Source organism: Crassostrea angulata, chromosome 8 (genome assembly GCF_025612915.1).
Source record: "Crassostrea angulata isolate pt1a10 chromosome 8, ASM2561291v2, whole genome shotgun sequence".
Taxonomy (NCBI): Eukaryota; Metazoa; Mollusca; class Bivalvia; order Ostreida; family Ostreidae; genus Magallana; species Magallana angulata.
In genome coordinates this window covers 39,900,196-39,913,800 of record NC_069118.1, presented here as the reverse complement: position 1 = coordinate 39,913,800, position 13,605 = coordinate 39,900,196, and the positions used below count along the sequence as shown (strand labels likewise).

General features: G+C 31.0%; 1 protein-coding gene across 3 annotated transcripts; it reads right to left on the bottom strand.

The window, feature by feature from the left end:
* Window positions 1–3,683: 3,683 nt before the first annotated feature.
* On the bottom strand, window positions 3,684–11,956 carry LOC128161736 (uncharacterized). 3 transcript variants are annotated; one of them, XM_052825116.1, is made up of 10 exons: window positions 11,465–11,956; window positions 9,386–9,576; window positions 9,073–9,123; window positions 8,635–8,943; window positions 7,988–8,131; window positions 7,127–7,303; window positions 6,339–6,754; window positions 5,900–6,073; window positions 5,524–5,734; window positions 3,684–4,836 (listed from the first exon to the last, which is right to left on the bottom strand). In XM_052825116.1, exons 2-10 carry the CDS (start codon window positions 9,572–9,574, stop codon window positions 4,717–4,719), a joined length of 1,791 nt encoding a protein of 596 aa, XP_052681076.1. In that variant the 5' UTR covers window positions 9,575–9,576; window positions 11,465–11,956; the 3' UTR covers window positions 3,684–4,716. The 3 variants fall into 3 exon arrangements, with proteins under 3 accessions (XP_052681076.1, XP_052681075.1, XP_052681074.1); XM_052825115.1 differs by lacking the exon at window positions 11,465–11,956 and adding an exon at window positions 10,831–11,436 and having other exon boundaries at window positions 9,386–9,579; XM_052825114.1 differs by having other exon boundaries at window positions 3,686–4,836; window positions 9,386–9,579; window positions 11,465–11,953.
* Between the last annotated feature and the right edge of the window lie 1,649 nt (window positions 11,957–13,605).

Sequence of the window (13,605 nt, the reverse complement as noted above, 5' to 3'; positions counted from 1 at the left end):
CGTGATGTGGCACTTGGACCATTCTTTTTTATGCGAGGGTACTTTATTTAAATCAAAACTTGTTAGGTCATGTGAATGGATATTATATGTGTATGTTCCGAAAGAAAGAAAGACTGGACTGGGGACCTGCCCCATGTATGAAATCGATTTGAATGACACACACACACACACACACCCACCCATGTGCATATATGCATTGGTTTGAAATCTTTAGCTTATTAGTTTTTTTGTACTTAATGATAAAATGTACATTAATTTTTTTTGTTTTTTTAAATTATGAAAAAAACTCCATTAAAATGAATTGGAATTGACAAAAGAATATCAATTTTTTTTTCAATTCAAAAATGGTTTTCTACGTGCGTCAAGTATTTCGAGAATAAAAAAAATCCCATACTCATAAAGCACTTTGCTTTGCGTTGACTTGGTCCAAAAGATCGTTGGCCCATAAGATATGGATATAGAAGGGATCTGGGTGTATAATAGATTTGAACACATTTTGATATTTTTTTTCAATATGTTTTGTCTTTATTTGGTTTAGGATTTAGAAATTGGTAAAAATGTCTTGAAATGTAGTCAGTTATTTCATAAAATATTGAATATACTGTAGTAACATGCACCATTTGATCTTAAAATATACTCATTTACAACAGTTTTTAAAATGATTTTGTTGTTTCCGGGATTTTTTTACCCACGAAATCTGAACTTCTCATTAGTAATATTGCCCACGCATGTTAGTTTTTGAAAATTGGAAATATGACCCAGAGGAATCAAATGTACCCTTTACAATTTTTTTTTCAGAAGGAAAATCATAAATTATGATACGTAAAATGATACAAGGAAGATAGAGATGTGTTTTGATACAACTGTAACGCTTAAGGAAATGGGTTATTATGTGGATTAGGTCATAGGAACAATGCCAGGATATCTGTTACGGATGCAAAACGTGTTTTTGTTCAAATCATGCAGAAAATGCATGTTGTATTGCATTCTCTCTCTCTCTCTCTCTCTCTCTCTCTCTATCTCTCTTTCTCGATGGATCGATCGATCGAAAATCATGTACACGTTTATTTATATACATGTATTGTGATGAAATATAATGCACAATTTTTAATACGCTATTGCTTTCCACTGCCTATGTTTGACAATTTACATAATTTATCTAACTGCGTTAAAATTCAGTGTATTAACCTTTAATATATAACATATTGTGGATCTTGAGGACCCTCTACATTGTATGTAGTTGCCAGTATGGTAGGAAGGAAATGAATGCAATTTACTATCACTTCCGAAAAAAGAAATCATATGCATTACAATTAACAAATACGATTCGATTTGTTTCTGTTTTTAAGGTATTAACCCAAATCTAACGCACTTTGAAACATAATATAAAGTATGATTTAATGATATTCACTTTAAATAATTTTGTCTTTCAAGTATTATTGAAACTAGTTTTTGTGATCGATCACAGAGTTGTGTATGACTGTTTAATGCATCCGGCAAATTTTTTTTAATTTGCGCACACATCAATCCTCGCACAACTTACTTATTAAATAACTAGGCAGTGACAAATTTATGTAAATCTTCAATTACATGTTCAGTAATTAAATCTATTATTCATCGGTCTTGAGATCGAAACAATTTTTTATTTTACATTTGTGTTAATTTCTTTCGGAAGTACACTTCCCCTACTAAAAGTAAAGTTATTTCAGTCCTTTATATTTTTGAAAGCATCACACGTGTGCGCTTTATCCTATTTAAAGCATGTTGTACTTAGCGTTACATGAAAAACATTCCATGATGCTGACAACTGATCGTTAATCCCCTCATTCTTTTAAAAGGAATTTTTGTTCGAAGCTTTGCCTGAAATGCCAATAAGTTGTGATTGAGCTCCAGTTGACTGATAAATGCATATATAACAGTGAAAAGCAGCTAGAAACCATTTTAAAGATCCAAGGGATATCGTTTCGAACCCACCGAACGACACATTTTTATATTTGAAATAAATTTAGGGAACTAGAATAAAACAGATCATTACGAAACTAAGGCGATATAAATTGGTAGATAATTCATGTATATACAATGTACCATGTTACAAATAATTTATAAGACAATCTACAATCAGCATGTCTATCAGCATGACTGTATCTAATATACTTTTTACTAATGAACACAAAACACATTATCATTGAACCCCTGTTCTTTATTAATCGTTATTTATGTTTTGGAATTTCAAAATTTGTCTGAATATAGATTTACATCTATTAATGTGTGCATAGAAATATTTTAAGTCTCAATAAGTCTGTAAGAATTGTGTGTGTGTGTGTGTGTGTGTGTGTGTGAGAGAGAGAGAGAGAGAGAGAGAGAGAGAGAGAGAGAGAGAGAGAATCAATATTTCAAATTATATTGTATTTGCACGGATTTAGCACTAAAATTTTCTTTTACGTTGTTACTATAAATATATTTTTGGTTTAATTGTGAATACCGGATAAAGGTGTCATTTTTGATTCCGTCTAATGTGCATGTTTCGAACATATCAAACATGTTATATATGATAGACATTTGCTTTAAAAAAAATTATCGATAATTTTTTTTATTTATGAATCTCATTTGTAAGGTGAATAAGATAACTTCCTTTAGAATTATGAATTCCGATAGTATTTTAACAAAACTCCAGAAGATTTCAAATTCCAATAGGAAATTTTTTTTATTGTTGGAAAACTACTTGCCTGAATAAAACTCATCAAGTAAATTTTCTCTTTTTAGAAATATTATTTCTGTGGAAATTTCTTAAAAAACAGAAGTCATTTTCGACATATCCTGTAGAAAATACACATCTTGCATGGAAATTATTATTTCAACATGAAATATTCAAATTCCAAGGTATAAATATCACCTCTGAGGTAAAACACATTAATTTAAAAAGTGGTATTATATATTTAATGCATTGGTCTATCCCTTTGAGAAAAAAAAATGGATACATACGAAACTTTAAAAATGCAACGTTGACACTTGCAGAAATTTTGAATTCATGGAAGTTATATTTCTATTTTTTAACCATTGATTAAAAATATCTTTACTGTCTTATGGCAATCTGCCTTATTTTTTTCTAACAATAATGTATTGGAAAAAAATTATATCCAACAGTTAATTTTTTTTTCACCGAGAAACCAACACGTTGTACTTTTTTTTATTCCCAGTCGACAGAGCATACACAGTTAATATTTCATTATCAAAGCATTATTCGTCTGATTATCAAAGCATTATTCATCACCACGAAAACATATTACTTCAATGATTGGACACAATTTGCAGTTTTTATGAACACTTTGAGTTCATCTGTCTGCGACAAAAATGTTCAGAAATCAAATTACACAAAGGACTAGTCAATAAATAGAATTTTCACTGTATTACCTGTTAAAATTCATGTTTAAGGGTTTTTTTTGACTGTAGATACAACTTATGTATGATTAAAAAAGAAAGAAAAAGAAAACAAACCTCAAATATGTTGTTGATTTTATTTTAAAATACTATAGCAAGACAATAATAATGAGATTTTATACGATTGTCGCTAGAAATAAACTAATTACAAAAATAATCTCCATTTACTATTCCTGAATCAGCTGTTCGACTTTTTTTTTTTCTATTTAAATACAAAATGTAGGGCTGATAACACTTCAAATTCGCCATGAACGGCATTTTGAAATTCATTTATATGTGTTCCTGTCATTTGTTATTTTCTGTTCTCCACAAAAAAATATTCAGTACCAAATTTATGTTTAAATTTAGAAATAAAAGAAGAATTACTATTTTAAACCGTAAAACTTAGAGGAAGCAAGCAATATATACATTTTTCCCTGTAATAAATAATAAATGCATGCTGATAATTTTTTAAACCTTCTTTTTAATCAATTTTATTTTTAAAAGAATTAATACCAATATTTACATTTTCTAGCGTCTCTGTTTGAGATTATACCTTGAATTTTGTATATGATATGTAGTCCAATAATTTCACTAAAGCAGCAAATGCGGTATTATTGGACGCAAGTGTCAATAATTAATATTTAGTCTTATAACTGTTAACAATTATACAAACATAAGTTATAACAAATCGTTGTTTAAATATTATGAGGTGATAATTATGGTCAGGCCGTGATCAAATCTATCATGAAGCTCTTCGGGTTTTATTGGTTCGATCACACCCCATCCACAATTACTCAAAGAATAATTCCTTATTCCTTAAATAAACAGGGCTTTCCGCGAAAAAAGAAAAACAATAAGAAAAAAACGTACAACTCTACACGGATATGGACTGTAAAAGCGCAAAGCAATATTTATCTTGCAAGCTCAAATACAACGGATACACGAAAAATCACGCACGGTACACGATTGAGCACTATTGGCCTGTCAACAATAACGTTATTACCACTGTACAATTGAGTTTGACGTCATGCATTTTTTACTTCCAGTAAATCGACCTCCTAGAAAGTCCAAACTTTTGTTGATAAAAATCTTATGAGTCAACTGAATAAACTGTGTTGATTAGAAAACACCCGCTTCTAATTTTCAAATGTATGCATAATTCGTAAATGCATGTAATTATCATGATACGAGACGATAAAAATATATATGTTGACATTAAAAAGCTAGATTATATGCTTAAATAATGACTTGCAATAGTCAGTTCATATCTTTTAATGTCTTCATCTTTTGATGTGTTCATCTAGGTTGCTTTTTTCCAAGAAGTTTTCGCATCCCCAAGTTTAGAAACATGCCTGATGGGTCTGCTCCTGAATTTGTCAGTTGACAATTAAATGCTTCAATTTGCATGGCCATTTTCTGAAAGAAAACAAAAGCAAAAGTAAAGTTCCATTAAAGTCAAGCTTGGTGATATTTTACTCGCACTTAGATGGTCTTAGAGATAAGAATTTTAAAAAAAACGTATTTGATTTATATCTTTATACATCATTCATGTGATCTTTATCCAAATTTCTATTATTTATTGTTGTATAATTCATAAAGACAAAAAATAACAACAACAAACAAACTAACAAGCAAACAATCAAACAAAAAAAATAATAATCGTCCAATTTTTTTATTCAAGCGGTGTAAACCAAAACCAATACTCTATTTTTACATTTTAAATTTTCTTCCAAATATAAGCTTAAGACTATTAGTGTCGGCAGCTTTACATCTTTGATATAAAAATTTAATTCAATATGTGATTAATAAACTGAAGTAATTCTTGTTGGCCTTGGTAAATAAGCGGTATATTTCATGCCAATACATGTAGATGAATATATTTCTAACAGAATAAAAATTGCATTTTTATAATTGAATTATTATATCGTACAATAAATCATTCGATATGTTTTCCTAGTAGACATCAATTTTTTGATTCATCTGTTTCAGGTCAATCGGAGAACAGCGTAAATTTTCTTATTAAACACTTTTAAAAAACATTAAAAATATCTACTAAACTCTGTGTTTTGTAGAAATTATCCATACACTTTTTTTTAGACTTACTGATCTGATGCTTTCAAATATGCCTTCAAGTTGGTCATATTGTTTGGCCAAATGTGGAACACCTCCCAAGTCGCTCCATTTTTGCCCGACGGCTTCGCTAAAATCTTTCCAGCTCTCAGTTCCTTTCAAACACAATACCTCAATACAAACAACATGTCCAGATCCTCCATATTTGGGGTTGGCAATACTTCCAGTTCCAAGATAAGCATCACTACAAAGGATTACAAAATGAAGAAAAAGCCAATTAATGAAGTGCTTATTTTACAAATGTTTATTAACAAATGCAAAATGCTAGTAAACCGATTACAAATCATATCCACGTTTACTGTGTTGTGTAATTTTTATAATTAATTTCATCAAAAATGTAGAAAGGTACCTGTATGTCATGAATCGCATTTCTAATGAAAGATTTAAAGGATACTGGTTCTTTTCCTTAAATATTTTCACATTCTCTATGACGACGTTAATGATATCTATTAATCTGGCATAGTCAGCTCTGTAGTCGAACACAAACTCCAAATCATAAACCTTCGCTTTTTCCAAATATTTTCTGCGGAAAAAAGATAGATCAAAACAAAAAAATTACTACCTAAAACCGACTTAATTAAAAAGGTGATCAATGGAATTTACATAGCTTTGTGCATTTTCAGGGGGAGCTCATATAAAATACCCTTCTGTTCTTTATTAAATCATCATAAATTATTATAAAGAGAGGGGTTGCAATACATGTTTTTGGCAAGTTAAGGTACTATCTAAAAATGTTATGTTTGCATTTATTTTTATGATACATGCCTGATTAGTTTAAGTAAAATCACCTAAAATGGACGGCATTTGGGATTTCTTGATATAACGGTTCCACTCTGTCTGGATATATTACATTTTTTAGGGTCAAGAAGGAGAGCCACTGCATAAGAGGGACAATTGGTTCATTGGCCGTGATGAATGGACTGACAATTCTCAGTGCTTCCTGTGTTATGTAGTCGTACACGTCCTGGGTCTCATAAAACTTCACATCTTCGACTTTTTCGATGGCCTCCGGACAAATCTTGTTGAATGTTCTTACCCAGATTTCATCGTTTGAGAGATCAAATGGAAGAGAGCTAAATGGAAACCAGAAGATTTCAACGGCCCAGTTGTTGTGTATGATTTCTCGCAGTTTCTCTTCTGAGTAAAATACACTGGCCATGCTAGGATAGAAGTTGCGCGTTTCTACGATTACTTCATGATCCATCTGAATTGCAAAATACAAATATATATCATAATCAAAGGAGGCTACGTGGTCAACAAATTACCAATCAGATCTGCCTTTTACTTTTAAATATGATATTTTGATCATAAATTATCATTTAGTAAAGACATTTTGCAAACATTTCAGCTTTAAAACCTAAACATTTCCCTTTATCTTTTTATACATAATTCTTCATTTAAAGGAGTTCAATATGGCCTTAAATGACTTAAATGGCCTTAAATTAAGATTTTTTGAACAGTGACACAATAGATGTTTAAAGTACACACCCTAACATATTTGTTTTAGTGTAAGTGGGAAAACCTTTCAAATTAAAATTGATGTTTTGATATACATGTATATGATAAATGAGTTTACTTTAATCGTCATGTCGTAAACTATTCCAAAACAGCCGAATCCAGCAGCAACTGCTCTAAATAGATCAATGTCTCCGTCTATTCCATCAGAACTATAGGTTCGGAGTTCGCCATTTGAGTCAAAAACCCTCATCTTTACCAAGTAGTCACTCAAGCAGCGTGTATCTATGCCAACGCCCTAAATGACCAGAATCCACAATATTTAAAATAAAGCTACAAATAATGCGAAAAACAATAGTTGAGCAGGTGTGTTCCCGTTTTGGTCGATCAGTGTCATCATACAATACGGCCCGTAGATATATCGTCTAAATATGCAAGTAGCGGTGGATTATTAAGTCCATAGTTCAAACATAGTACTTTATTTCGCTATCCATCAATAAAATTTCTCGAATTTATTTGATTAATCAAAAAATATTATACGATGTCTTTGAAGTGTAGTAAGGAAAAAAAACAACAAACAAAAAAAACCACACAAACAACAAATTTTGAATTTATTTGATTAATCAAAAAATATTATACGATGTCTTTGAAGTGTAGAAAGGAAAAAAAAACAACAAACAAAAAAAACCACACAAACAACAAATTTTGAATTTATTTGATTAATCAAAAAATATTATACGATGTCTTTGAAGTGTAGAAAGGAAAAAAAAACAACAAACAAAAAAAACCACACAAACAACAAATTTTGAATGGAATATGTCATAATTTGCTATTACTTTTATTTTGTCAGGTACTTTTATTCATGACATTTAGTTGGTTATTATTCTACATATGTATTTTAGGTATACACAAAACCAAAATTTTAATTAAAGACTGTGATTTTGAATATGTACTCCCAAAGGGTTCATCAACAAATACTTACATGACAGCCAGTCTGGGCAACGCTGACCATTTGGACCAGATCCAAAATGACGTTTGTGTTGAGGTTAAGCTTTGCTTGAAGTTGAAAAGCTTTGAGATCACCAGTAGTTACACCGGTCATTACATCCACTGTTCCCCTGTGCAACTGAAATCAGCAAAGAATTTTTTTTTGAATTGCACAAAACTTTAATGGTGTAGATTTGTTATCGTACGTGATTGAAGGATATAAAATGGAAAATAATCAAATAATCGTTCAGGTATAATACACACTTGTATTACAGACAGGGGAAGATAAAAACTATTTTTTTTTTCAAAAAAATATATCAAAAATTACTTGATAACGTAGTTCATAATAATGCAAAGCTATTTCACAATCGATACTTTCATTGAGCTTTCAAACATGGCTGTTTCTCCAAAATATTCATCGAAAACTATGCTATGGTTTTATCAATATTTGTGGACAGTAATTTTCGAGGATCTCGTGATAAAGACAGTAACAAGTATACTACGTTGAATCGTGGCCAATCATTTTATCGATACAATAATGTGTTGGATATTGCAGTTTTTAAACGTCTAATTGCTGATCAAATCAACAACGAAATCCAAGAAAATTGTCATTAAACGAATTTTACTATAATATATACTTACGTCTGCTATCCTGATGTTTGTTCGGCTGGTGTAGTCACTCTTCATATTCTCTGTATTGACACAAATTTGAAACGAATCAGCAAACACAGGCGCCCAGCTATGTCGGGATCCAGCACACCGGATTCCCATATTTTCTTCTGCGGCAAATTTGATGATAATTGACATCTCTTCTTTTGTTTGTGGGTAACAGGATAAAACAGTGCTCGTTTGATTTCCTGCCCAATTTTCAAAATCCTCTATTTCAAATCCGACCGTGCGTCCAACTCGAGCCCGAAGGCGTTCAAGTAACGCTGTTTGGCGTTCGAACTCCTGTTGAAAAATGCACCAGATTAAACATCGACTTATTCTTGTTGAAGAATATTCCCACCAAAATATGAAAAAGTAAATTATAGCAAATCGACAGTAGGGCGTATGAAAAAAAGTTAAAAGTTTACTCACTTTCTTGTCTTGCTTGATACACGTTTTGACCTTTTCATCTAATTTCTTTTTCTAGAAACCAAATGTATTTCTTTAAAACAAAAACAACATTGACTATATGCTTATAACATAAGTAGAAAATCTAGTATATCAAAGTATACATTTACTTATAATTGTACCTAAACGTTAAACGCTGAGGGGAGTTTAAAAAATGAAATTGAGAGAATAGGACGCGTTTAGTGAAACATCGTTGATCATTTATATATGACTCTAATGCTTTTCTAGAATTCTTACCATTCACCCCCCTCCCCCAATCTTCCCTTCACCTTATTACCTCAAGTTTTTCAACGTTTATGAAAGCCACTTCTTTTCCTTTTAACTCTTTTGCATCTAATAAACTTCTTCCTTTTACTTGAACTCCAGCTTGCAAAATAGGCATGAGTCCTTCTTCTTTGCATTTTTGGATACTCTCTTCCAATTGGTGACCATTTTCTGGTATGTATGTACGTTTGACGCAGGCCATCACTTCTAAAGTAATGTATGTAAAAATGTATTTATATACTGTTTAATACTAAAGTCCACTTAAACTAAAAATAAATATTTGATTATGTTATAAATGCTATTGTAAATACATGTATAGTTCAACTCATTGTTTTCCATGAAAATAATCATCTCCTCTTTTCTCTCTAAAAAGGGTAAATAATTAAAAGTTAAAGGATAAATATTGACTAAAATATCGATAAAATATTGTACATTTACTCTTTTTCTCTCAAATCCAAATGATCTTTTTGAAAAGATTTTACATTGCAATATTGCTATCCAGAATATTTTAAAAGTTCATGGGATATATGTTTAGTGTTTCATCAATCGGACCCTGTACAATTTTTTTTTCTTCAAAATACGTTGATATGGACCATATTATTCAACTTAAAAAAAAAGTTTAAGTGCATTTAACTGGTCTAAAATTCAACGCAATTTAAAAAAAACATCAAATTGCGTAATTTTTAAAAGTACGTTGTTACAGTGGTATTAAAATTAAAATACCAGGATAAATGAGTAACACATTTTCTCAGTATATTTTTGATATCGAGCCAATTATATTGTCTCAATTTATTAGAAGATAATAAAATAACTCTCCCCTTATTTATTCACAATTAATATTGTGCATGCAAAAAAACCCCACTCCTCCCCAAAATCTTTATTTAAACATTTGTATTTGAATTAACACTACCTAAAAATGGTTCAACACACGTTTAAAAAGAACGCTTCTACAAAATTTTATTTTCTTGTAAACTCCTTTGTAACCTTAACCATGGAGATCATGATTTGTCTACACTCTTTGAGGATGCTTCTGAAAAAAAAATCAGCTTTTCTGGCCACGTGAATTTTAAATTTAGAGAAATACTTTTTATAAAAATTGTATGTATTCCTATTTAAAGGTTAAGCTTACATTTTTTCATCACCTAATAAACAAACTTAACACTACAATTATTTAAAGGACGCTTTCAATCAAATCAGAAAAAAACCCGAATGGTTTTTAAATTTTCTAAAAGGTCAAAAACATGTTATTAATTGCTAATTAACACGTCTTATGAGAGAGCATGGCCCTTCATTTTAACAAAATTAAATTCCAATGAGGTAGGATAATATGTGTTGAGTTTGGTCAAAACAGGCATTGTGGTTCTTGCAAGAAAAGTTACATTTGTATTGTGTGTTAAAGGGAACGGACAAACAGAGCAACAGACGAAAGTCAGGCAAAAGGTGATTAGAAAAGCTTACCTGAGCTTTCAACTTATCCGGGCTAAAAGTAAGATGACAACATTTCATAACACTTCAAAGGCGTTATATTTGGATCAGGTTTTGAAAGTCGACCATGCATGTATAAAACCATAGCAAACATTTATTTTACCTAGTGTTGAGAATGAAACCTACACTAAGTATGTATTTACCAAATATCAACAAATATTCTTCAAGGAAACATATTGATATTCTATAAAAGCCCCTTCATCTCGTGGTTTGAGAGAAGTTTAAAGGATTTTATACGAACCTTCAAATAAAACCATTATCAATAATGCCTAAATTGACTCATCTTACATTAATGCAATATTTTGAAAAACAAAGCTGTGCTACTATACAATTTGACGGAACAATCATTATCTTTCTTTTAAAAACACTGCTTTAAGAAACCTATTTTGTTATATAACCCACTACGTATTAAAATAAAAACAATTCTTTTCTGCATAGTTTGAAGAGACAAGACACGGAGAAATAGATAGACAGACAATCCGACATGTAGATGGTCAATCAGGTAGTAATACAGGCAAACTGGCAGAGAAACCGACAAATACAGATAGACGGACAGACATACAAAAGCAGACAAATAAAGAGAGAGAGAAAGATAGAGAGAGATTACCTGATTCGTGTAGATTGTAACTTTTACTCTTCACTCTTCGATCGTGTCAAACAGTTTACACAAACTGCGCGATTTCGTCTCCTTATATAACTGCAATTTCTGCTTTATATCATCTCCTTCAAGGACGCCGGCTAAAACCGGCTATCATGTTGAGTCACATCCCCCGTAAAAATGCATTGTTACTCAAATTTTGATCATATTTTAAAAAGATTAAAAAATAAATATTTCTTCAAAGCAATAATTGATGCTGCTATTTGTTATTCATCCATTGCATAAGTTTATTGCAAAACTTTTGTAGTGCTTTTTTGAGCCCATTATTTTCCAGATGATTGTCTATGTATGTAAATCAAGATTCAGCAACACGTAGATATCGGTTAGGTACTGGGGAAGAATGATGCACAATCTTACATAACTGAACTACCACAACAACATATACATGTACATAATTAAATGATAGCGACCTTGAAAGCAGGAAGTCTCATGAAAATTCTTACTCAACAACCACAAGTAATTTTTCTGCTTACTTGTACAATTTTGAGATAGAAATCATTTTACGCTGCAATTCAGCATTCACTATATATAATATACGAAATAGTGTCTATTTTAAAAATCTAGTTACAACCAATAGACAATTAAACAAATGATTAGCCATAAAAAGTATTAGCTTGGTTTCGGAAGTTATAATTCAATTACTAAATGTTAAACATTAAGGTCATTTGTTCAAAGCAGTGCTCAACTTAATAAGTCAGATACGAATAAAGAACGGTTAAATTTGTCTCTGGACGAAGCTGAATAGCATTAAGATTGAAATACCCGTGATGGAAGTTGAGTGAAAATAAAGTTCGTGAGCACAAAATGAATTTTTTGCCATTCAGTTAACTTAATGCCGACTAAAAGGTTTGAAAAGGTGACTGAATAACTTGTCATTAAGTTACTTTTCAGTTACCATTCCGTTGTCACATTTCATTTGACCGAGTGGCAAGGGTATGCTATTAGTTACCTTTTAGTCACAATTCAGTTGACTGAAGGGAACTGCACAGTTCTATCCTTTGGTTTTGGGGTAGGAACTGATGCATCAGTACAAGAACGGGATGCAAGATTTGAAAATAAATTAAAATGACAGGAGGTTGATGGACACATTTCTTCTTATTCTTGAACGTACATGTATCTAGCTTTGGTTAATGTATAGAGCTAAACCGAAAGGTCAGCATAATTTACCGATAGAATACTTATATAATTATGTTTCATGCAAGACCTTTTTTTTTTAATGTGGCTAGCTATAGATTTTTCTGTTAATCATACATTTAAAACTATCATATACGATAATTGATGTTTTATAACAATTTTGTTTAATATATTTACTCTTAAACTTATAGCATAAGTATACAATGTTATGACTGTCTTAAAACTGTTTTATTTCTTATAAGAGATAAAATCTTTTCTTCAATTTATTTTTATCATAAATAACTCTCCCCCCCCCCCCCCCATTACGGACCTTAAAAAACACATAACTGTCATGGGGTTTTCGTTTTAACAAATCTTAACCTACAATTGCAATGCATAAAAGATCTGTTTTTAAAAAAATTATAAAAATTGGTCATTATTGCTATCGCAACTTTTTATTCTTGAATTAGTCTTTCCAAGTAAAGTAATGTTATTATGATATTCTCTTAGATTAGGACCTAGATTATCAAAGGAGAAAAAAAATAAAAACCCTTTATCAAAAGATGCTACTCTCGGCTGGTTTTCGCACACTTAATCTTAGTCAAAATGGTGCATCAGATCGCTGTTGGTTATTCTTTTATTTGGCAACTATTTTTGTTTAGCTTTAATATAAACACCGGATGCTTACATGTTTTCTTGTGGCTGCTTTATTATTTTTGACAGATTTTGCGGTCGTGAGTTAGGAAAAAACAATGCATCACAGTTTTCCTGACCATCGTAATAATCTATAAACAATTTTTTTAACTTCACACTTTTTGGATTGTTTTAATGATTTAAGGGTTATCAAGCAATTATGTTTGATTCTGAACAATAGAAAATTTGCTAATGTTGACTCCCGTTCATTTAGTAGCAGAAAGTTCGATCTTGGATTATACAAGACACACACACACACACACACACCCACACAGACACACACA